General features: G+C 33.9%; 1 protein-coding gene across 1 annotated transcript in view; it reads right to left on the bottom strand.

Moving 5' to 3' along the window:
• Nucleotides 1-26,702, bottom strand: part of SEC63 (SEC63 homolog, protein translocation regulator) — a 71,021-nt gene that overhangs the window by 24,772 nt on the left and 19,547 nt on the right. The window contains exons 3-15 of the mRNA XM_044244579.1: nucleotides 24,386-24,500; nucleotides 22,960-23,072; nucleotides 15,695-15,756; nucleotides 15,044-15,102; nucleotides 13,702-13,752; nucleotides 12,409-12,517; nucleotides 10,270-10,364; nucleotides 10,039-10,171; nucleotides 8,848-8,940; nucleotides 7,305-7,459; nucleotides 5,376-5,523; nucleotides 2,551-2,633; nucleotides 3-62 (exon numbers count right to left, since the gene is read on the bottom strand). Of these exons, the coding sequence (XP_044100514.1) occupies nucleotides 3-62; nucleotides 2,551-2,633; nucleotides 5,376-5,523; nucleotides 7,305-7,459; nucleotides 8,848-8,940; nucleotides 10,039-10,171; nucleotides 10,270-10,364; nucleotides 12,409-12,517; nucleotides 13,702-13,752; nucleotides 15,044-15,102; nucleotides 15,695-15,756; nucleotides 22,960-23,072; nucleotides 24,386-24,500 (1,276 nt within the window). The remainder of the gene's footprint in view (nucleotides 1-2; nucleotides 63-2,550; nucleotides 2,634-5,375; nucleotides 5,524-7,304; nucleotides 7,460-8,847; nucleotides 8,941-10,038; nucleotides 10,172-10,269; nucleotides 10,365-12,408; nucleotides 12,518-13,701; nucleotides 13,753-15,043; nucleotides 15,103-15,694; nucleotides 15,757-22,959; nucleotides 23,073-24,385; nucleotides 24,501-26,702) is intronic.

The raw sequence follows: 26,702 nt of genomic DNA, 5'->3' as shown, positions 1-26,702 counted from the left end.
ACCCCATCTTCTGCTGGCTGTTCCTCTGCAGCACAAATAGACTGCTCCTTTTCAAATACTTCCTAGGGAAGAAAAATATGAAGTCTATCAACCTAAGATAAAGTAATCTTTCAAAATAGATGACCAATATGTTTTTTAACTTGTGACAAGTGGGGGGGGTAGGGAGAAGATCAGATTTTTAGCAATTACTGAATGATACTTCAAAAGTTACCTTCGGAAATATCTCACATCAGTCTTGAATACATTTTGAAAAGTACATTCTACTTGAATTTACAAATGCAATGACTTAAGATACATAAACTCACTATAAATTCAAGAATATTTCATTGTTTAAAATAACTATGGAAGTGCGCATGGCTGGCTCAGTTGGTAGAGTGAGAGACTCTTGATCTCAGAGTTCTGACTTCAAGCCCCTTACCGGGGGTAGAGTTTACTTAAGAAAAACAAAATTTTTAAAATTTTTTAAAAATTAGTTACATATATAAATAAAATACATAAAGAGTGAAACACTGAGAAAACCCATATAATCTAAAAACATACCCACTATATAATCCACTTAGGATCAGAATAAAAGGCATAAATTTAGGATTTAAATTCCAGTAACATTTCAGTGAGAATCTATATTAGAAGATCATAAGTGATGTTGGTTGTGTTTAATAAACGTCCTGGACTTACTAAAGCTAACAAATAAAAATAATGATAACTTAGGCTTTAAACTGTTAGCCTAATTCAGGGGTCCACAAACTGGCCCATTGCCTGGTTTTCAAATAAAAGTTTTACTAGAACTCAACCATGCCTATTTGTGAATTCGGTAGTTGCTACAGAAACCAAGTGGCCCATAAAACCTAAAAATTTATTAATTGAACCTCTATAGAAAAAGTGTGCCAGTCCCTAGTCTAATTCTACTATCTCTGCTTCATTTCTTCATTTATTAGCTGGGTTCTAATACTTAATTACTCTGAAGTTCGGTTCATACAAGAACTTGAAGATAAATATTTGATTCTTTCCTTCTCCAGGGCAATTGTTTTTTTTTTTCCCTACCAATTACCCCAGAAATGTCAACAGCCCAAGACCAATTTTTACTCATTTTCAGACTGGGAATTCCAAAGCATGTAGGTAATATAAATTTGGATTCTATGTCCATTCTAGCCACTGGCTTTGAGGTTTCCTCTTCTCCCAATTCTCATCCAGTGTCCATAACACAAATGCTTCCTTACCACTTGTTACCATAAAATCAACATCTTTGATTTGATATATCCTACTACCAAGTATGCTTTTCTGACCAGATGTCTTAGAGATGAGGTTTAAAGGCAGAGTATGTTTCCTGCAGCTATTCACAGGTTCCAGAGTAGAACAGGCTAAAATCTCCCACTAGTTGAATATGCAGAGTTAAAAATAGTACAGTCAATTAAAAATGAGTTACAACTATAGTTCTAACATGGGAGGTTATATAAATATGTAACAGAAACTAAGAAAAACAAGATGTACAGGAAACATATATAATGTGATTGAATTTAATGAAAGGAAATCAGAAAAGTACCAGGGTGTGTGTGTGTGTGTGTGTGTGTGTGTGTGTGTGTATATATATATATATATATATATAAAATGTAAAGGTTCAGGCAGTAAATATGAGCTCAGAGAAAGAGATGAAAGGATATACACAAGACTCAATTCTGGTCCTCTCAGACTGATAAGGGGTTTCCGAGGGAGGTGGCTGAGACAAGGAATCCATGATAGTGAAAGCATCATTTGACCCCACAGGTACTCATGCATTAGGGTCAATCATCTGAGTGGCAGGACTTTAGGTGATTTTAATCTCTTCCTATACTTTTCTGCATTACTTGAAGTTTTTTCCCCAGCCAGCATGACTTTTTCAGATAATTAGAAAAAGAAATTTTTTCACTATAATTTAAAAAATTAAGAGTAAATTCAGAGTCGACCAAAAGGAATAGGTAAAGAAATTTCCAACAATAATCAATAATTAATCTTTATACAGTACTTTAAATACTATACTCACATTACCTTATTATTACAATGTTTTATAGGGAATTAACAAATCATCGCATGAAGAATTAATCTATTTTCAAGGGTTTTTTGTATGTAAAAATTAATGTGAAAAAACCATGAATATTAATTTAAAATATCAAAACAACTAACAGGACTTGCAAAATTAGATTTTACTACTGTAATAGTTTTGACTTTGAGAATATGTGACTTAAAATGAGAAAATACATATTAGAACTTTAACACATAACCTTTTTTCCCTTTTTTTTAATTTAAGTATAGTTGACACAATGTTAAACATTAGTTTCAGGAGTACAACAAGTGATTCAAGAACTCCATATGTTACACTCTGTAACCATACACTATGTAACCGTATGTTACACTATGTAACCAAGGGTAGTATAATACCCTTGTGCTATGCTCTGAATCCCATGACTTACTTATTCAATGATCAGAAGTCTGTACCTCCTTTCCCCTTCACCTCTCAACATGTAACTTTTTTAACACATAACTGTTAAAGCATAAAAATAAAAAGAGATTACTTACTGCCATTGTTTGCCTTGTCAATTTAACCAACACTGTAACTAGGGATCCTACTGTGATGTTGTTGCTATCTTCATCATCCAATACTACAAGATGAGAGTAAAAAATCACAGTAAACAATAAAATTCAATTTGGTATTTCAGTATTTCAAATGTATTTTAAACTTAGTAACAAATATTTTGACTGTCTACTCTATATAAAACACTCCACTAGATGCCTTCAACAATGCACTCATTTATAATTTTTAAAATAGCTCTCTGAAGATTACTTCCACTTTAAAGAAAGGGAGGTTCAAAACTAAAGTGAAATGCCTGAGATCACATCATGGCTATATTGGCACTGCCAAGCTTCAAACCCTGGTCTTTTAAAACAAAGTATAATGTGAGGACGACTGTACCACAGCTTTCTTTCTTAGTGATATAAAATCTGTCACTCTATTAAATTGTGCAAACCTTGTATTCACAAGATTTTACCTATATGATCAATGCCGGTCTGTCAAAAATAAAATAATTAGAACTTGTATTCCAAGTAACATTAAATTTATTTCTTGGGGTGCCTGGGTGGCTCAGTGGGTTAAGCCTCTGCCTTTGGCTCAGGGTCCTGGGATCAAGCCCCGCATCGGGCTCTCTGCTCAGCAGAGAGCCTGCTTCCTCCTCTCTCTGCCTGCCTCTCTGCCTACTTGTGATCTCTGTCAAATAAACAAAATCTTTAAAAAAAAAAAATTTATTTCTTAAGGCAAGAACTTAAAGAGTTTTGTTTACAGTAAAAACAAAAGCTTAAAAAGCTCTTGCAATTTAATTTTTTTGAAATCACATTTGCTACACATATTGCTAAAAGCTATTGAAGTAAACTTAACATTAAAATTAATAAACATTAAAATAAACATAAATGTTAAGATTAATAAGTAAAATAAATTATCCTATCTTATTCAAATTCATTTTTCCTCCAAATTTTATCTCTAAGAGTTTTCTTCACTTTGTATTTCTCCTTACAGATTTTTCTAAGTTGGTTATGTTTATTTTACACAGATTTAGATTAGCAAACTCTGTTCTGGCCTACATTAACACACCACCAGTTGGAAAAGGACAGCCTCCAAGAAACTGAAACTGCTTTCTCCTCCACTACTGGCTGTGAAGTGCAACAGGTAGGCATCAAGAACAATACAATATCCTGGGGCACCTGGGTGGCTCAGTCTATAAAGCATCCATCTCTTGATCTTGACTCAGGCCACAATCTCAGGGTATGGAGATCAAGCCCTGAGTCAGTTCCAAGCTGAGTATGGAGCCTGCTTAAGATTCTCTCTCCCTCTCCCTCTGCCCCTCCCCAACTCCCTCTCTGCCATCTCCCCGTAACCACCCAGCCCCTGCCTCATGCTCTAAAAAAGAAAAAATAGTAATTATTATTTAAAAAGAAGGATAAAATACCCTTTCTTCAATCTGGAAGTCTCCATTATCTCATATCAAACCTGGGCTACACATCTGTCAACACTGCACAACTCAGAGTTGCGTGAGCACCGCATACGAATTAACAGCTCTAACAACATCTACCTGCCATTTGAGGCTTTCAAGTGGAAAAAAGCCTACAGGAGATTCTATACAGCCTCTAAGCAATGTGGGAAAGTGATCCACCATCTCTAGCACTGGATCTTGAAGATGCCCCTTTCCTGCTTCTAAAATTCTTCTACTCTCCCTCCATTAACTCTATTACTCATATTAACACATTTGGATAGCACTGTGAAAATATAGTAAATTGTCTATGCAAGATGCTATGGAATGAAATTACATCATGAAGTTTCCCGGTAAGATCACAAGGAAATCCAAACTCCCCACAGTCCCAGTTTTCATTACATGTATCCTACACTCCAGCCAAACGAAACCAGATTGCAATTTACCTTACCTCTCAAACACCACAGTCTTTGAAAGTCATTTTTCTCTTTTCAATTCCATTAGAATGCAAACTCAGTAAGGCAGAAGTTTGTCTTACTAGTATTTCCCCAAAACCAAGAAAAATGAGTGGCACTCAATAGTTGTTGAATGAACAGACAGCACAATGTCTGTGTCATTCACTTAACACTTGCCTTATGTTTGTTTTTAATCCTATGTCTAGATCCTAATTCCTCAACTACACTATAAACTGTTTAAAGACAGATACCATTTCTAATACATCCTTGTATTCTTGGTCCCACAAAATTGTTCTCACAACAGGAACTTAATAAATGTCAAAATGCAGGATAATGTTACAATGAAGGCAGGGAGCAACAATCTCTAATTCTGTCACCACCATAAGATACTATTATTCAGCTATTAAAACGGGCACTCATAGGACAATTGTGTAGGTAGAAAAATCAATTTTTCACCCCAGCAGACACAGAGACATGCTGAGAAAAACACATGAAATGTGGCATAGAACATGGCAATTTCCAAGGCTTACTAAAGTAAACTGGACTTTTAAAAATTAATTTTAGAACTAAGCAGCTATTTCTTTTACACTAACAATGTATACTTCAAGTATTTTTTCAGTGCACCTGAAAATCTTTCATTCTTTGAAAAGTTAAGATATTCCTAAAACGTGAACTACAAAACAGAGTCCTCAGGCTTAATCTCATTCTGAGGAAGATAAAAGTAAGATTCTATGGGATTCTATCAGTGGTCTCAAAACTATTAAGCATATATCATATTCCATTACAGCCAATCTGACAGGTAAACTACAGTTCTGGGAAGTCTAATTACACATTATGATATCAAATGTTTTGAGAAATTTAACCCACATAAACAAAAGCCAATCTATCAAAAGGGAAAAAATGGTCAACAGGGAAACCTACCACTTACCTTGTGATTTTATATCCATAGTCACATATGGGAAACTACCAAGGACAGCCATAACCTCTTCATATTTTTCATCTTCGAGGAAGTGCAGTAGATTGTGACGATCTGATTCTTTTAAACTCACCAAATCCTGAATAGTCTTAATTTTGTACTGAATTTCAAAAGAGAGAGAGAGAGAGAGAGAAAATAAATTCCAAAATCATGGAATTTTTCTCAAAAAGAAAATTAGCATGTTTCACTAAAACAAAATCCAGAAACTTTTAGAAAAATGCTAAGATTATACTGGGTCCCAAACCTGCAATGGTTCTACTTACAATCTTTCAACTTTACAATGCTGAGAAAGCAATGCGCTCAGTAGAAACTGTACTCTGAATTTTGATCTTTTCCAGTGCTAATGATATTTGAAACCACACTACTGTTACGCTGGGGAGCAGCAGCGAACTGCAGCTTCCAGTCAGCCACGTGATCCATACAACCATTCCGTACCCATACAATCATTCGGTTTTTCACTTTCAGTACAGTATTCAATAAATTACAAGAGACAGATATTCAACACTTTATTATAAAACAGGCTTTGTGTTAGATGATTTTGCCCAACTGTAGGTTAATGTAAGTGTTCTGTGCATGTTTAAGGTAGGCTAAGCTAAGCTACGATGTTTGGTAGGGTAGGTGTATTAAATGCATTTTCGACTTAGGATATTTTCAACTTACGATCGATGGCTTTATGAGGATGTAACCCCACTGTAAGCTGAGGAAGATCTGCATACACATTTCAAAGCAAAAAATACAACTTTATAGCATTTCATGGCCTTTTATCCAAAGAAATTCAAATTTAGGATTTTTCTTTAATTACAAAGTTAATACAGGATAATTTTTTTCATTTAGAAAAAATAAAGTTAGGGGAAAAAAACAGTAATATTCATAGAATCTTGACCCAACCAAGAACAACTGTCATTTGATATGTTCAGTTTGCTGACCCATATTTTCAATTTTAATGATAAAAACCTGTAAGAGTATGAACTTATCTCCAAGTACAACTACACCCTTAAAGTTTTACTATACAATATTCTCATTTTTGTTATTTTCTAAATACAGCTGTTTGTTACCACAGTAATACCCATGTAGGCTTAAGGGATACTTAGAAAGTGTTAATTTCCAGGCATTTGATACTAGTTATTAATATTTTACTTTCACAGACAGGGCTTAGATCATGAGGAATGGACAATGCCCACTTTTTGCTTACACAGTTTTCAATTAAAAATGTGAACAAATTTATAAGGGCAATACAATTAACTGGAAGGACAGAGAGCCCATATGTGAATCTCTAATACACATTAGTTCTACCTTAATATGCTACCAAATCCAATGTCTATCTTCCACCCACTTTGTCTAATGTACACAAAGTAATGTTCAAAATCACCTATCAGAATTATTATTTGCTTTTTCTTATATTTCCTCAAGTTTTTTCATTTATACATATTTTTGCCATATCTTAAGATTATCAGATCTTTACTATAGATTATATTACCTAAACTAGAAGCATTTTTATTTGATCTACTTATGTTTTGAGAACTTAATTTTTTTTGTTCCTATTCAACCAATAAACCATTATAGCCAGGCATGAAATGATTGGAAAGCACACAGTGCATTTTTACTTTGTACATTTATTTCTGATACCATAATATAAAGTCTTAATTGCTAAAATGCACTGACCTTCCCAAAATAGTAAAATCACTTACAGCAGGTAAATAGTATAAAACACCTAATTAAGAAAGTGCTAACAGAACCACTTTAGGGATAGCTGTAGAGTGTTTAAGACATTCTAAATCTAAGAAATTCACAGTAAACCCTTCTAGAACACTTTTCATTTGTGTTGCCTTTAAGTAACATGACAAACTGTTTAAAGCAGATTTTAAAGTAGCAAAGAATTACCTTTTTATGATTAGAAACTCTCCTAAGATTGTCCTCTTCAATGTGAGGGAGCTGTAGAAGGGGAGACTTAAACTGCTGAAGGCCCTGCACAGCCATCTGGGAAAGCTTCATGCAGTTTTCTAGGGATGCCAAAGTTGGAGCACGAAACTCCCTTTCTTAGAAAGAATAGGAGAAAAAGAAAAAACAAGGCTGGACTTTTTATATGTTCCAGAGTATATAACTCATCACGAAAACATGACTCATATGAATATCATTAACACCCCAAATTTTAAGATCATAGTGTTGATTTTCCTTTAGAAGTTGTAAGATCCAGTATGGAGGTTCCTCAGAAAGTTAAAACTACAACTACTCCATGACCCAGCTACTGCACTACTAAGTATTTACCCAAAGGATACAAAATAGAGATTTGAAGGGAGAATGCACCCTAATGTTTATAGCGGTATTATCAACAATAGCCAAACTATAGAGAGAGCCCAAATGTCCAACAACCAATGAATGGGTAAAGATGTGGTGTGCATATATACAAAATGGAATATTACTCAGTTATCAAAAAGCATGAAATCTTGCCATTTGCAACAATGTGGACAGAGCCAGTGTATTATGCTAAGTGATAAAAGTCAGATAAAGATTAAACACCACATGATCTCATTCATATGTGGAATCTTAGGAAAGAAAAGATGAACATATAGGAAGTGGGAGAGGGGAGAAGAGAGAAGCCCTAAGATACTCTTAATGATAGAGAATAAACTGAGGGCTGATGGAACAAGGTGGTTGAGGGATGGGCTAAATGGTGATGGGTATTAAAGAAGGCACTTGTTGTGATAAGCACTGGGTGTTGTATGTAAGTGATAATCACTGAATTCTACTCCAGAAACCAATGTTGCACTGTATGTTACTTCCTAAAATTTAAAAAAAAAGTCATAAGATACCAAAAATATATAAACATGTTCAAATGCAACAATAATTATCCAACAAGCATTGGTTTAACAGAATAATTCTCTGCATCACCTCCCAAAACAGTAAATTATCAGTATCAATAACATACTGATACCATGCCAAGAACTGACATCGGCCACAACCATTATCTCCTTTCTTAAGGGTCTCCCTTTCCATTACTGACCACAAACTTCATCATTCTTTTTTCTTTCCCCTCAGTCTTTTTTCCCTTCATGTGAAAAATACTACATGTCAGATGAGTCATCATCACTTAAATTATTTCAAACTCATTGTTAAAATACAGAAAAACCTAACTCTAAAAATATTCAAAGGAATGAAAAGGTATCTTAAATCTTTACAAACAGTAAGTGACAACAAACAATAAGACAATAAATAAATTCAAAAACATGAGTGTGATAAAGACTTTGCATAATGGAAAATATAAGAAAGAAGTAAGAAAAACCATGAACCAGAAGTTGGAAAGCCGATTCAACTTCTCTATAGGCAGAATTACTGTTGGTGCTCATAAAATGCTGAAACTATGAAGTATACTCTGCAGAAGCTTGCAAGAAAAAGGACAACATAATTAATTACATTCCCACCTCACCTTCACGGCTCCGAGCCATTATTATTAGCTGGCAGATAACATTAACCATTTCTTGAAGCAGGGCAGGGCATTTTTTCAACATAAATTGCTGATCTGCAAAGCAATAGAAAACCTGAAACAAATCATTCCACTTTTATAGCTAAAACATCTTTATCACCTATAGTCCTAGACTAATACTAAATTTAAGCTGTCCCAAAAATAATTCACATGACCTCAGAATTTTACAGGTTGAACACAACAGTTTCCCCTAAGCAGCAATGGCAAAAATCAGTCAGAGAACCCTAGCTCAGATTAGATGTTTTGAAGGCAAATTTTTAGTATTATGTGATAAATTTATCCTATCTTATCACCAATTACTGAACATCAACAAGCCTTGTTTTCAGAAGCATCTGATTATATTATTGGCTTCAAAAAGGACAGATGAAGAGGAGCTTTATTCAGAAAGAATATTTATTCCCTAGCAATAATAATTTTCTTTTGAAACTTCAAATGAAGTAATGCCAAGTAAACAAGAAATGACAAATCCATGACATCCCTGGAAACAGCACTGTCCTAGCCACTGCTTTTCTTTCACATAGAGAGGAGGCTTCAAGCTATTTAGGAAGCTTTCAATAAAGATTAAACCCTTATCAGGAATCACTGCTGGAGGTGATGGTAGAAGTGGTGGTTGACTGAGATATTTGTTGTGAAATCATTTTTCTTCCCCCAAACAGCCTGAAAAGCTTATAAAATCTTTTTTAAAAAGTCACTAGAAATTACTATATAATCTGCAACTGAATAAACATTTCTCAAAGTATTCTCTCACCTTGAAATACTAAATTTTAACATTTATCAAAATATCTTTAGACCTTCAAAATATTTGTGAATTATGCAACATAAAGATTTCTTTTTAAAAGGTCCTTGAGCAATTATTTGAGGAAAAAAAAACAGGACCAAAGCACTGCACTACGAGGTCTAATTAAATGCACTGCTTTTATACCATTAAAACCTGGGTGGCTCAGTCAGTTAAGCACCTGACTCAGGTCATGATCTCAGGTTCGTGAGATGGAGCCCCACCCCAGGCTCCATCCTCAGCTTCAAGTCGGCTTGAGAGCCTTTCCCCCTCCTTCTCCCTTCCCCAGCTCATGTGTGCTCTCTAAAATAAATAAAGTCTTAAAAAAACAAAAACCCCTGCAGATATTAGAATCATACCTTCTTCAAGGGTCTCAGGAATTTTCATTCTAGCAAGATGAGATAGTAAAAGAACTCTGGCTTTCAGGCTATATGGGCAGGTAAGTGGAGGTTCATTCTTCTTTAAATTAATGCTGCCAATTTCTCTGATTAGCTAGAGTAAATAAAATAATTATTAAAAAATATACCTAAAAAAGCATTAACCTTAATACCTAAATGCTTGTATCAAGGAATCTGGGCAATAGGCCTAACCTGAGGTATTAAAATATTATCTGTTGGTCTGCTTGTGGCATCTTTATTATACTGAGGATCAAATTCAGAGGCTCCAGCCAAAACCATGATAAGACCTAAGAAAACAAAAGTAATATGAAGGTAAATAAATACATTTGCTCACCTAATAATTTCCTCTCCTATGATATTTCATTAATGCTACACTAAGGCAATTTTCCACTTGTTTGTAAAGCTAAAAATCATCTGAACTCCACTAACAAGTATTCATTTTTCCCATAAAAAACATTTCACTTTTTAAAACACGTACAATATTGCCTATCACAAGTAAATAGAAATACACATCAAATTCAGGGCCCCAAAGCACTGGATGCATGAAAATCAGTTCAAACAGCATTTGTTTCCAGACTTAAGTATGTATTCCACTGAAACTTTCTATAATTATTAAGTAATTATTAACTAATTACAGAGTAATTATTAAAATATTAATAATTATTAAGTAATTATTGATAACTATTATGTGAAAAAGAGGGGACTCCATAGTTAAGCAAGGTTGAGAAACAGTGAGTTAAAAAGAGTTTTAGGTGTCTTTACTTCATGAATTCTCAGAGTCTTAAGTAAACTGAAATACTCTGTAATTTACAGAAATTTTTATTATGGAATACTGGAGGGTTTGTGGGAAGTGTTCTTTGATGTACACATGATTCGCAGCGACATATACTATTAGCATTACTCGTTAGCTGATACAAGCTCTTTAAAGACTGGCACTACAGTCATCAATCTTACCTTCTGGCAGAAAATACATATAATGTATTCACAAAAAGCAGGATAGTACAGAGGTTAACAGCATAGACCCTAGAGTTTCACTCCCTAACTAAATGACCTAGGACAAAGTTCTTCACCTCTCTATGGGCCTCACTTTCTAAGGACATGCCTGACACACAGTAGGCACAGTATATATTTATGCCATCACTACCCTCAAATGTTTCATGAAGCAACTACTCCTAAAACAGCTATAGAATAAATGATGCCAACACTAAAGTAATCAAGGATACATAACCAAGCCTACCAGCAGCTAAACAATGCTTTTCAGGCAGAACTGTGTAAGGAAAAGTGTCACCATCAGAAATAGAAATCATGATCACTGATGCAAAAAACACATTATAAACATGAAGCATTTTCATCAGGGGGTTTCTATATTAATACTTCAATTCAACATAAGGAAAAGTGATATATGTGTGCAAAATGGAAAGTAACAGTCACTTATTCCTCAGAAGTAAAAGATTTGCTCATTCCAAAAATAAAAGATCTGTTCACATAGTCATAGGATTCTGAGAAGTCTTTTTCTATCAAAAAAAATTAATAAAACTGGCAAATCAAAACTACAGAAAACTCCATTTAGGTTTTGGAACAAAAATTTTTAAAAATTTGTATCTTCCTTTTTTTTCCCCTAAGGAGGGGAAGAGGGCTTGTCTATATGTCTATAAGTTCTGCAGAGCAGTGATTCTGAAAGGCAATACTATATGCTCCAAGGATGAAATTTATAATGTTAGCTTTATGGAATCAAAGAAAGTATTTTAGATGGAACTTTTTTTTTCCATAAAGAAATTCTGAAATAAAACTCTGGGAATGAAACACTCTGGCAATTTTCTTTCAACATATCCAAGACCTCTACTTATTTTATTGAAACTAATACAGTATAATGCACTGATTTAGGGCCTGGAAACCGACTGCTTGAGTTCAATCCTAATTCTACCATTTACTATATGCATCCTTAAGCTCAGTTTCCCCAACTATAAAATGTGCTTAAAAACAGTAACTTACTTATGGGAGCTAAATAAAGATAAATGAGTTAACACATACATACTCCCTAGCAATGCCTGGTATACAACAAAATACTCAAGAAATATTAGCTAGTATTTTTACAAAATTAACCACATGAAGCTTTACCATAAAATTTCTAGGGGAAAAAAAAAATATATATATATATCTGAGTAAGTGGTAATAATAGAAATACAGTACATGTGAACAAAGAATGTTAGCATTCTCCTCCAGCTTTAGTTATATGAACAGAATACAAAACTGAAATGAAATGTCTCCAGTTGAATATGTATCATATAAATAATTCAGAAAATAAAATCACAGTTACTTAAATTTACTTACGTTTCATATCCATATTTCGGGTTTTATAAACAAAATATGTATAAATCTGTGTTGTGCGTATTAGGATCTGGTCTCCACTATAGCGTATTGAGCGATACCACCAAGAGCCCTAAAATGCAAATAAAATTAAACAATAAATAAAGCATCAAAATAAAGCATCAAAATCACAATAAATATTAGGTTTGATGCAGAGTATGTTTCTGGTCAAATTTTCTAACTGTTCATAAAACAAGTAACAATACCTGAACTTAAGAACGAATGCTTTGTTACATATTTCAGATTATTCAGCTAGTATTTATACTGCCCAACACCTAAACATCAACCTACCTCACTACATATGTAGGATTAAAACATTTATGGTTCATTTGAAGACAAAACAGAAACAAAACAACCCAGTGCATAAAAGCGACAAGCTGGTTCCTGACACAGTTTGTATTTAATAAATATTTGGTAAGTTAGAGTACAGGAGCAATTTTATAATTGATACGCTTTTTCATTCACATGATTCCATATAGCTGGATCCTCACACAACAAACCTATGAAGAAGGCAAGATGAGTTAATTATCAAGCTTACTACGGGGACTCAGAGGAACTATAAGCCCAGACAGAAAATCACCAGTCACAAAAGAAACAGTAAAATCATAAACTTTATATTATCTCCATATTGAGTATTATGAAATAGTTTTTAAAAATGAAGTTGCTCTGTATGTTATAGCTCCAATATAGAAAGCAAAAAAGTCACAGAACAATACATACAGTAAGATGACATATTTTTTTTAAGTGTGCATGTATATACAATCTATAGAAAACTATCCGAAAGGGGGGTCTGCGTGCCTCAGCTGGTTAAGCATCCAATTCTTAATTTCTGTTCAGGTCATGATCTCAGGGTCCTGGGAACCGGCCCTGCACTGGGCTCCATGCTCTCCCCCTGCCCCTCCCCCCTCAAAAATAAATAAATAGATTTTTTTAAATCTCAAAGGGATAATACCAAACTTACCGGTGATTATCCTAACAAAGAAATGAAGTTGATGAAGGTGATAGAGGAAGACATTCTAAACTCTAAATACACCTGTATTATTTCAGTTGTGCTTAACTTTTGTATCAAGAGGACATATACTTTAATATACTCAAATGGTATCACCTTTAGAAGACCTTTAAAGTTTAGCTGAATATAAGATTCTTAAAATTCAAGGATCCATGTATTCTATTCTAATACAAACTGCAATCTTATAGGGAGACTCCAAAGCATGCCATCAATTCCCTTTCCAAAAATTGTTAATAAAGAGAACTTACTACAACAACGGGAAGGATAACCATGAATGCTAATCCATATACAAGTAAAACCTAGAATTGAAAAGAAAATAATTATGGTTTTCACACGTCAATTATAACATTTAAAAACACTTATTTTTTAGGCCTACATGGGGGAGGCACTATTAAAAGCACTCCTCACATTTCATTTCATTTAATCCTTATTTTCAAACTTAGTGAGAAAGGTACCATTATTATCTCCCTTTTGCAAACAGAGAACTTGCAGCACACACAGGTTACATGACTTGTCACAGGTTACATAGCCACTAAGCGGTGGAGCCAGGAGCGGAATCTAGGCATTTCGACTCTAAAAATGTATGCTTTTATCCACTATAATAAATTATCTTTTAATCTGCTGAGTAGATAACACCATCAAACCAGCTTTATAAATGATATTTTCCATCCAGTCAGATACTTACAGATGCACACCTTAGCAAGCAGTTAGTGTCTTAGAAATAAATAATAGAAGCCTGGTTCCCAATCAAGGAGTAACTTCATAATGTTTTGTTGATAAGTAATTTCTATCTATTGGTCTTAGGTTTTTCTACTACTACTTGATCCCAAATCAGTTAGCTAACTACCTTTCTCTTCTCCAGTATTCCCACAGTAATTCTAAGCATGACAGACTTTTATATATAAAACCATTTACCCCTGAAGATGATGAATGCTATGAATTTTGTTTTTTATTGCTTCAAGGATAGCCCCTAATTGTTTTTAAGAAATGTGAAATAGGGAAACATCTATTCTTAGTTTATCTTAGTTTAAGAGGTTTTAGAGTTGTAGCATTACCACTGATTCAAGTCTGATAGCCTGGGGTGCCTGGGTGGCTCAGCTGGTTGGGTCTGCTTCAGATTCTTTGTCCCTCCCTCTCAGCCCCTCCTCTCTCTCCTACGTAAATAAAATCTTTAAAAAAAAGAAAATCTGATATCCTACTGCCTCCCTAAGTACCATAGGGAATATATACAGCATTAATTTAGTATACGTTAACATTATAATTTAGCTTGGATAAATGTGAAATGAAGGATAATTTAAATTTTGAGTACTATATAGGATACCATATAAAACCATAGTTCTCCAAACCAAGGAGAAGACCTGACCTGAAACTGCTCCAAAAAAAAATCACAACTTTAAGGTTTTAAAACTACATTTAAAACACATTGCCCAAACAGCAACCGAATGAGAACCAATTCTTTTTTCTATCACGTAAAAAGTTTTCACAGTACAGTTACATTAAAAACAACACATCAGTATTTTGTTATAGCTCTCTTTATATTACTAAGATATATCTAACACATTATAATGTGTCTTATTTACATGCACTCACCAAAATTGAGTTTTTCTGGTCGACAATCCAAGCTGGCAAGGCAATTCCAAAGCTTGTGGCTAAAATAGAAAGAGTTATTTCAGAAGAATCTCCACTTTCAGTTTATTATTTAGTTATATCCTGAAATTCTGCCTCCCAACTTCCCCCACCCCAAAAAAAGCTTTGAGAATGATTATATAATATGTGTTCCCATTGCATAAAAGTTAATGGATTTTTCAGGGAGGGGGAGAGAGAATCAACCAAAGTACATGAATTTCTCCTTAGTAAATCTAAATTCCTAGGTATGCAAACACCATGAATATACAAGAAAATGTTTAAAGTCAATAAAGAAAAACAGATTGTTTTCATCCAACTTCTATCAACTGCTAGCTGGAAATTCTGAATAATTACAGTGATTACTCGTCTCATCAATCCAATCTAAGTTCTATCTTTCAAACTGGTTGCTAGAAAGAAAAATAAAGTAAAAATTAGCTAAAGAGAACTCATTTACATATCTATTTAATTCCCTGAGTTATAATTTTCTTATTCACAAACTAAAAAGATCAAAATATTCCTTTCAATCTATTAATATTTTCATTTTATACAAATATATACACACATACACACACACATGCCATATCACCAGTAATTTTTAATTATTATTTACCACACCTTGAGGGCCATCTGGATTTCCAAACTCTTCCCAATTTTTCCGCGACTCTTCATCAGTTAAACTATCATTAAAAGAATAAAATTGCAAAATTAGAAAGCCATATCTGAAAAGTACTCATATATACAAACTCTATTAGCTAACCAACTCATTTCTTACAGATATTAATTTTAGAAAATCAAGAAAAGCCTCTCTGAAATCAAAAAAAAGAGAGGAAAGCAAGGAGTTCTACATTTAAGCAAATGAGAACTACTGAGCCTTCATAGAAATTCTTGTTGGCCCATGGGTTCTCAAGTTTTGCCAGTTCAAGCTGGAAGATAAAACTTTAAAGGTTACTACATTTTTCTGAGAAGGCAGGGAGGATTATAGGTGACTTTTTTCTTATATCCTTATATATTTTCCAAAATTTCTTCAGTGACCATTATTTATACTTTAATAATATGTACCTACTTATAAACTTAATAGAAATTGATAATAATCCCTCCAAAACTGGTACCACATTTTCAAAGGAAAAAATGAACACCTATAAAATTCCATTGCTATAGAAAAGGTCATTTGCATTATGCTGAGGTCACAATTTTCTCCTAAAACAAATGCCAGAAGGACTTGGAAAATACCTGCTAAAGCAAGAGTTCCTAACCCAGCAATATAAAAATGACAGAGTGATTTTTCGAACACGTAAAAGAAATATAACTCTTGATCTGGGCCATGGCCAAGGCACAGAATGAAAGTGATTTTATTCCAGGTCCCAAAATAGATGTTAAAAACACACTAAAATTCAATTCCTTCAAAAACTTTACAATGTTGTTAAGCAGACAAGGCAGACACACACAAAATGATGAGTAACATCATAAGAAAGGCATTTTTTGAAGACCAAGTGGCAAAAGATTATGTTTATGTCCAAATCAAATTTTAACCTTTCCAGAACATACATAGGATAGAATGTAGTTTTCTATTCAACAAGAGAGAAAATAAAGAAGTACCTTTAAAAGAATAGCAAAAATTTTCAGTGATTTCAATTTTTATTCTCTAAACCATAATTTCTATTTTTTATTATTTTTTTAAGTAAGCTCTATATCCAACATGGGGCTTGCACACTCTACCGTCTCAGCCAGCCAGGTGCCCCTAATTTTTTTTTTTAAAGATTTTATTTATTTATTTGACAGACAGAGATCACAAGTAGGCAGAGAGGCAGGCAGAGAGAGGAAGGGAAGCAGGCTCCCTGCTGAGCAGAGAGCGCGATGTGATGCGGAGCTCGATCCCAGGACCCTGGGATCATGACCTGAGCCAAAGGCAGAGGCTTTAACCCACTGAGCCTCCCAGGCGCCCCCTAATTTTTTTTTAATTGAAGTAGAATTAACACACAATACTGCATTAGTTTCAGACATACAAAATAGAGATTGACAAATTTAAGAGTTATGCTATGTTTACAAGTGTGGCTACCATCTTTCACTATACAATGCCATTATGATACTATTGACTATGTTCCCTACGACTCATTTTTAAAAATCCCCTTTTATTCCCATGACTTATTTTTTCTGTAAATCTGTATCTCCTACTCCCCTTTACCCAATTTACCTATCCCCCCATCCCTGCCCCTTCTGGCAACCTCAGTTTGTTCTCTGTATTAATGGGTCTGTTTCTGCTCTTCGGTTATTTGTTTTCTAAGTTCCACATATAAGTGAAATCATACGGTATGTCTTTCTCTGCCTTATTTCATTTAGCATAATACCCTCTAGGTCCATCCATGTTGTTACAAATGGCACGATCACATCATTTTTTATGGATGAATAATAGTGTCTGTATGTGTGTGTGTGTGTGTACCACATCTTCCTTATCCACTCATCCATCAATGGACACTTGGGTTGTTTCCATATCTTGGCTATTATATACTGAAATAAACATAGGGGTGCATGTATCTTTTTGAATCAATGTCTTTCCTTTCTTTAGGTAAAAACTCAATAGTGGCATTGAGTGCCACTCAATTGAGTGGCTCATATGGTATTTCTATTTTTAATATTTTGAGGAACCTGCACACTATTTTCAATGGTGGCTATACCAATTTACATTCCCACCAACAGTGCATGGAAACTGCCACATCCTTGCCAACACTTATTTTTCTTTTTGATTATAGCCATTTTGACAGACGAAAGGTCATAACTCATTGTGATTTTGATTTGCTTTTCCCTGATTAGTGCTGTTGAGCATCTTTTCATGTGTTTATTGACCATCTATATGTTTCTTTGGAAAAATGTCTATTAAGGTCTTCTGCCCTTCTTTTAATTGTATTGTTGGTTTTCTGGTGTTGCATTATGTAAGTTCTTTATATATTTTGTACATTAACCCCTTATTGAATATATCTTTGCAAACATCTTCTCCTATTCAGCAGGTTGCCTTTCTGTTTTACTGGTTTCCTCCATTGTGCAAAAGCTTTTTATTTTGGTGTAGTCCCAAAAGTTAATTTTTGCTTTTGTTTCCCTTGCCTTACAATCTTTTTTTAAATCTTTTTAAGTAGGCTCCATGCCCAATGTGGGGCTTTAACTCACAACCCTGATATCAAGAGCTGCATGCTCTATTGACTGACTGAACCCACCAGGCATCCCTGCCTTATGATTTTTATCTAGAAAAATGCTGCTATGGCGGATCTCAAAGAAATTACTGCCTATGTTCTTCTAGGTGCTTTACGGTTTCAGGTCTCATAACTAGGTCTTTATAATCTATTTTGAGTTTATTTTTGTGTATGATGTAAGAAAGTGGTCCAGTTCAATTCTTTTGCATGTAACTGTCCAGTTTTCCAAGCATCATTTTTGAAGAGACTGACTTTTCCCCATTATATATTTTTGCCTCCTTTGTAATAGATTAATTGACCATATAAATGCAGATTTATTTCTGGGCTCTCTATTCTGTTCCCTTGATCTGTGTTCTATTTTTGTTCTATTTTATACAGTTTAGTTACTTTAACTTTGTAGTATATCTTAAGACCTTGGAACTGTTATACTTCCAGCTTTTTCTTCAAGATTGCTTTGGCTATTTGAGGTCTCTTGTGGTTCCATATAATTTTAGAATTGTTCTAGTTCTGTGAAAAATGCTATTGGTATTTTGATAGGGGTTATATGGGATTCGCAGATTGCTCTGGGTAATACAGACATTTTAAGAATATTAATCCTTCAATCCATAAACACTGAATATCTTTCCATTTATTTGTATCATCTTTAATTTCTTTCATAAGTGTTTTATACAGAGTACAGAGGTCTTTCACCTCCTTAAGTTTATTTCTAGGTATTTTATTCTTTTTAATGCAATTATAAATGAAATTGTTTTTTCTTAAATTCTCTTTCTGCTATTTCATTATTAGTGCATAAAAATGCAACCAATTTCTAGGTATTAATATTGTATTCTACAACTTTAGTGAATCTATTTATTACTTTTAGAAGTTTTTTGGTGGTCTTTAGGGTTTTCTGTGTATAGTATCATGCCATCTGCAAAAGGTCACAGTCTAACTCTTTCCTTACCACCATGGATGTCTTTTACTTATTTATTTTTTCTTGTCTGACTGCTTTGGCTAGCACTTCCAGTACTATATTGAATAGAAGTGGTCAGAGTGGACATCCTTGTCTTAGCTCAGTTTTTCACCACTGAATATGATGTCAGCTGTGGGTTTTTCATATATGGCCTTTATTATGTTGAGGTATATTCCCTCTAAGAGTTTAGGGAGAGTGTTATCATAAAACAGATGTTGAATTTTACAAAATGTTTTTTCTGAACCTATTGAGATGATCACCTGATTTTTATTCCTCCTTCTATTAACGTGGTGTATCACCCTGACTGATTTTGCAAATAATGAGACATCCTTGCATCTCCAGAATAAATCCTACTTGATTGTGGTGAATGATCCTTTTAATGCATTGTTGAATGTGACTTGGTAATATTTTGTTGAGGATTTCTGTACCTATGTTCATCAGGGATTGAAAATATTTTAAACTTACAATTTGGTCATTTATGAAAACAAGTACATTGACATCTTCAATCCCCTTTTAACTCCACTTATACCATTTGACCTAAGTCCACAGAAAAATACAGAAGCCAACAAAAAGCACTGCAGAGAGGTTGCAAGTTTGTAAGAAGGGGTGCTTATAGTGGCTCTTTTTTGCTAAGGAAGGGATATTTCTCAAAAAATTTTGCCTCGGTTTCCCTGTACAACTGTCCACTTACCCAGGGCTTTTGCTATTATTTTTCTTCTAATTTTTCTTCTAATCAGATTCTTTTCCCAAAAATAATTATCTGCTCTATCTGATGATGGCAGCATAATAAACTGCTCTGTTCTTCATACAAGGCCCTCAGATTTTGCAAAATAAAGTATAGCTCAGATCATAAAAGCACTTGATTTTTTTCAAACTGCACACACAGCTAATTACCATTCCAATAATTCACTCATTAAGCTAACTTTGTACCACTGGTGTGTGACAGGCACCATGCTCCATACTCAATCAAATTAAAGGAACTACATCATAAACTTTTTTAAGAAAGCAACATTTTTGGCTACTCATTAGTGCTTCAGTATAACACCATTCCTAAAACCTAAAGTACTTAGAAGTCATGTAATTCTAGGGGTGCCTGCGCAGCTCAGATGGTTAAGCATCTGCCTTCGCTCAGGTCATGATCTCTAGATCCTGGCATCAAGCCCCCTGTAGGGCTCCCTGCTCAGTGGGGAGTCTGCCTCTCCCTCTGCCTCTCTCCTTATTTGTGCTGGCTCTCTTGCTCCCTCTCCCTCAAATGAATAAATAAAAAATCTTTTTAAAAAGTCATGTCATTTTAGTATAATTCATATATAATAAGCTTAAACAAGACCAATGATGTTAACAAAATTTTTAAAAATTCAATTGAGTATAAAGTTTCCTAAACGAGATTATATCCCTTAACTTTGCAGGTAGGAGGTTGTGTCACAGATTCTATTAGAAATCTGACAAAAGTCTCTAACCCTTCTGGCCCTGGAAAATTGCATAGTCACAAATACACATAAATTCTGTATATAGTTTCAGGGGCCCCAGGTTTTATATCCTGATCTAGAGAATGTTTTCACTAAATTATAGGTGAATGACCCTGAGTTCACTATATAAAGCTAAGTTACGTATTCACGCATAGGAACACATGAAAACATGTTTAAAAAAATTGAGCTTTAAAGTAACATCTACATTTTCCACTTGTTATAAAGTAGCTTAAACATGGGTTTTTTACCCAATACCAAATCCCTACTATATCCAAAAGAAACCAGAAACTATGAACCAAAAATCCAACAGTTGGTCTAACTCTTCAAAAATAACCAGACCTCCTTTCCTTTAAGTTAGAAACCAGTAAGAAGCAATAGGAATGACCCAGCTTGTTAATATAATGGGCAAATAAGGGAAGAGAAAATATCCTGAATAGCCAAAGCAAATTCTAAAAAAACTCTGCAGTTCAAAGCCTGTAAATGCATTCCAAAGGCTGCCTGAGTTATACTTAGGCTGCTAGGACTATGCATAAAATGGGAACTTCAATCAGCCAGAACTTATATTTATCTAATCCATTTATACTTACACAAGTTACAAGATCTCAAAGTTCTGGGTCTCATAATCATTTTACTCCTTCATCTGTTTGATGGACCATCAACTATTTAATATATTTTACTTAAAAAACATTTTTTTAAAAGATTTTATTTATTTGATGGAGAAGAGACACAGCGAGAAAGGGAACACAAGCAGGGAGAGTGGGAGAGGAAGAAGCAGACTTCCCACTGAGCAAAAAGCCCGATGCAGGCTCCATCCCAGAACCCTCGAATCATGACCTGAGCTGAAGGCAGACGCTTAATGACTGAGTCACCTAGGCGCCCCTACTTAAAAAAAACATTCTAAAGCTTGATCATACAATTAAGTTAAAACCAAAGGCCAAATATTATTCTTTTGTACTTTTTAGGATAGAGACCATACAAGATAAAGAGTCAGATTTCCAGTAACCTGAGAACAAAATCATGAACTTAAGAATGTTACAATACCTGAAAACTGAGAGGGGGAAAAAAAATCAAAGGCACTAAAATTAAAACTACCAATAAAACAATCTTAGCTATCTTCAGTTTTTCTCAAATTACAGCGACTAAAGCACTGAAACACTTGCGCAATGAAAGTAAATGCTTGGAGAAGACACAATGAAAAAACGGGGAGACACCAACTGAAAGACACAATCTGGAGAACATCTGCTATGCAGAAAACAAAATGTAGCACATGCTTTAGGAAGTTCCTAAAGACACTGCTTTATCACAGAATCATATATATATATAACAAGCAACTCACAAAAGAAAGGAAAGGAGACACAATCAATACACTTTCATTAAGCACAAAATGAGCATTTTCCAAACTTCTATAAGTCATATACCACTTGCACTTGCTATCACATCTGAGTATCCTATTTACTTCTTCTTTTTTCTTTTAAGATTTTATTGATTTGACATAGAGACAGAGACCATGCAGAAGCAGGGGAAGTGACAGGCAAAGGAAGAGGGTAAAGCAGGTTCCCTCTTGATCCCAGGACCATCAATCATGATCTGAGCCAAAGGCAGATGCTTAACCTACTGAGCCACCCAGGCGCCCTTCCTATTATTTACTTTTATTTTTAAAATCAGCACAAAATTATATATCACTGAGTCCTCTAAAAATAGACAACATCTTGTCTGTATTTTACTCTTTAATTTAATGTAAGAGCTGAATGGGGACATGCCTATGAGTCTTGAAGAATCCAGCTAACGTTTATCTCTTGTCATATTAACACTCAAGGAAAAACTACCTCTAATTTTATACACTCTACCTTGTTTCCCAAAAATTAAACTAGTCTTCAGATAACTTAATGAGACAAGCTACTTTTCCAAAATAAGAGAAATAGAGCTTGTCTAAAAAAAGGCTAGAAATGAAAACAAGGTATAAATATATCCTCTTCTAATCAGAATGCTTAGAAAATTAATTAACATTATCATGTACTACTTAGGTACTCTCATTGTACCTAATACTTAGGTAATAATGTTAATTAATTTTCTAAGCATATACTTAATTTAACCAACTTCACAGGGCAAAAGCACTACTCTAAGATACTTAGAATTCAAGTTTAGTTAAATTAGCAGTTTAGGTTTGTCAGGCAGTTCCACATAAGGTCAGTATTTAAAAGCATATGACAACTATTTTATTCAAATAAAATACTATCTTTACCACTCCTAAAAATGTCTAATGGGTCTTATGATACTTACGCTGCATAAGCTTTTGCTATCCTCATGAACATAACTTCATCACCTCCTTTATCTGGATGATATTTAAGTGACAGCAAACGATACTGTTTCTTAATCTCTGCTACTGTTGCCCCCTAAAAAGAAAACTTTGTTTCAGTAAAAATAAGCACAATGCTATAAAAACATAATTCATCCCATTTTGAACTTTAAACATAAATTATTCAACATTTTCAGAAAGAGAAAATGTTTTCTTCCTATATGCTGTCCCATAAGTTTCATACCATGTATTTTTTAAATAAAAATATACTCATTTTGTCTAATGTTTATTTTATTGAGCACCCACTTGATGTTGTGTAGTATACTAGGCACCAATGATTTAAGAATGAAACCACACAATGTCAAATTAAAATAAAATAAAAGGATAGTAACATTTAAATGATCACAGTAAATTAAGTCTGTCAAGAAATTCTCAAATCAAAGGTTAACTTCTTTTCTAAGAAATAATCAGAAGAATATCTGGTTTCATTTGTTTACCAATATTTTAATATTAAACACTCAAGAAGTTTACCTTAGCTGTTTCCTAATTAGACTCAATTTCTATTAAAAATTTTCATATTCATTTTTATGGCATTAAATTGCCCCCCCAAATCTTTTAATCTTAAAAAAACTCTCTTGATGACCATAATCATCACAAAAAGAAAAATCAGAAGATATGATGCAAATTCGGCTTTTCCAAAACAGAAAACTAGAAGACGTGTTTTGTATTAGTATTACATGAATACCTGGATAAAGCCATCTACTGAGCAAATACTAGAAGTAAAGAAAGTGGTTTGGGGAAAAAATGGAATGAGCACTAGATTCAGTTTGACTCCAGACAAGAGACAAATTTTCCAGGCCTCATTTTCTCCACTGGAAAAAAAGGCTAGATGGTCTCCAGCATTCATTTCAGTTCTAACTTTCCACTGATAAAAGACTAATTTTCTACTGGGACCCATCTCAATCAAGTTCAATCAAGAGATTACCTGGGGAGTATAGCCAAGGTTAACCTCAATTTCCACAAACAATGAAACCAGTTCTTCGTAAGACATAAAGACTTAACACACTGCTTTAGTGTCAACTAACACAGGATCATGAGATTTTTACCCTCCAAGTAACATAGATGAACCTCCTGGTTTTAACTTTGCATTAAACCAATCTTATAAAAGTCTTTTAAAAATATCCTAACTTCTCATCTCATCTTCCAATATTCTTTATTTAGCAATTTCAAACCAAGCCTTATAGGATGGAAATTAACATCTGTAGCTTAAAAAATATACATACATTAGAGTAACAATGGATTACATATCCAAAGTCTGACTTCTTTAGGCATAACCCAATTCCTTTTAGGATATGGGCTTACAGTATTTTCACAGGGTCAATAAACTACTATGCATTGTATACTACTTACAGGATCCAAATTTAATACTTCATAAGGATTGTATTCTTGATATTCTCGGTCTGTTTTGGACACTTTGTATGCAAGGAATAAGAACAATGCCCAGCCTGCAAGCAGAACTATTTTCCTGTTTGGGAAAAAGATAGGTAAAGTATAAATAAATATAACTGTATGGTTTTCCTTAAGAGTCTATAAAGACATTATGACCAAACAAGGCTATAAAACAATCTAAAGTGTCTTACATCGCTATGATATTGATTCAGTTCCATAATCTCTGAGTTGTAAATTCCTGTCACAACCTCTGACTTTTTACTCTGAATTCTCTAGAATCTAGCAGTCTGCATCTAGAATCTTGCATGTAATATTCCTTCATTACTATTTGCAGAATTTTATGTATAGAATTTAATTCAATTTATTAACTTACTGGTCTCATATTAGATCAAAATATACTAAGTATTCAGTAAACCATTTATGTAATAAAAAAAACACAAGAGCTGTTCTTAACCTAATAATTAGACTTTAAGTAAGATAAACTGCAAAAAATAATGGGTCAATTGTGCAATGAAGAATGAATAGCCTTGTTTATAACAGTAAAACTTAAGAAACAAATTAAATATCCATTTATATGGAACCAATTAAATAAACCATTTATAGGAGACTAATAAACCAAGACACAGCCAAATAATTAGCCAATACAGATATAAAAAGATGTAAATAGTAGGATAAAAAGGGATATAAAGTAATACAGAAGTTGGAAAAAAACCTAACTCCTTCTCTCCAATATGTGCTGTTTAGTAAAAATATTTAAAAGACTGACATTATTAATGTTGGAGAGGCTGAAAAAAAGGAACACTCATACCCTTTACACTCTGAAGGACTATCTGGCAATAAGGTATCAAAACCCTAAAGAAGTATACAAACACTTTTAACTATTTCAAGAAATTTAGAAGGAAATAAACTAGAAGTAAGCATATAAAGTATAAAAAGCTGATTACAGATATAGAACAGAAATAATACACTGAATACACAGAAATAATAACAGAAAACACACCAGAGATGCCCATCAATAGAGTAGTAAAAAAATAAATTAATGGTATATTAATAAAGTGAAATACCACCTACCCAATAAAAACAATATCTGCTGTGGAAGATTATCTACCTTATTAAATTAAAACAAGAAAATCAGCTTTCAAAGATATATGTATAATATGCTATTTTTAATAAATAAAAGTTTATTAAAAATATTAAAGGAAAACGATCTTAATAGTGGCTATATTTCAGTGATGAAATTGAGTAATTTTTATTTTTTTATACTCTTTATATCACAATTTGTTATGCTAAGGAGGAATTGTTAAACACACACATAAAATGAATCCTATGAGCCTAATCAAACAAAATTGGAGAGACCTTTTTTTCAAAGACAGAAAATGTTACATGTGTTTAAGCTCATTTGGTCAAAACCTAGTTTAAATATGCTTATTTGGAATGAGCCTTCAGGATCAAGTTCCAATCCACATACTGACCTTTATCACCCAAATTAAAAAAACAAAAACCGAAAAACCCACTCCCAAAGTTCCCTAAGCTTTTCCTACTAACATGCTTTTACTCTTCAATCTTTCCACCTAGAATTCCCATTCCCTATTTCTGCTTACCCAAACTATTCATCCTTCAAGACTCACCTCAAAGCAATCCTTACCCTTGTCAAAGTGATCAATGGGGAAACCAGAGTTACTCACAAAGAAGCAAAAACCCTGACTTTTCTCCTCCAACTCACTGCAAGCTCCTTGAGCACGTGGACAGGATCTTACTGAATTTTTGACTAACTTACTGAGATTCTGACTAACTGCTTAAACAAAGTTTGCAAAACAAAGTTGGCATTCAGATACAAATTTCTTTCCATCTGGCCAAAATAACGTTCTAATCCTTATTAAGTACCTAATACTGCAAACTGCTTTCCATACTACCTATATCCCCAAAGGGAAAAGAATCTCTACCTAGAACACTCCCGCTTTTACTTAGCTATCTAGGGAGAGGTAATTAAGAACATAGGCTCTGGAACAAATCTACCTGAGGTCAAATCCCAGCTTTATCACTTAACTTAGAGATCTTCTGAAGTTGCTTTGCCCTTTACAACTCAGTTTCTAATTTTTAGGATGGGTTTAAGAATTAAAAGAGACTAGGTATGTAAAGCACCTAGAAGGTACCTCACAGATAGTAAACAATCGATTCCTGTTAGCTGTTCTCAGTATGTCTTACCCAAACCTCACTCAGAGAAGCCTCCTGTCCCAAGACAGAAAGCCCTTCCTCTGCTCTGTCATGGCATCCCCAG

Source organism: Neovison vison, chromosome 1 (genome assembly GCF_020171115.1).
Source record: "Neovison vison isolate M4711 chromosome 1, ASM_NN_V1, whole genome shotgun sequence".
Lineage (NCBI taxonomy): Eukaryota > Metazoa > Chordata > Mammalia > Carnivora > Mustelidae > Neogale > Neogale vison.
The sequence above is the reverse complement of the archived record's forward strand: the minus strand, read 5'-3'. Positions and strand labels throughout refer to the sequence as shown.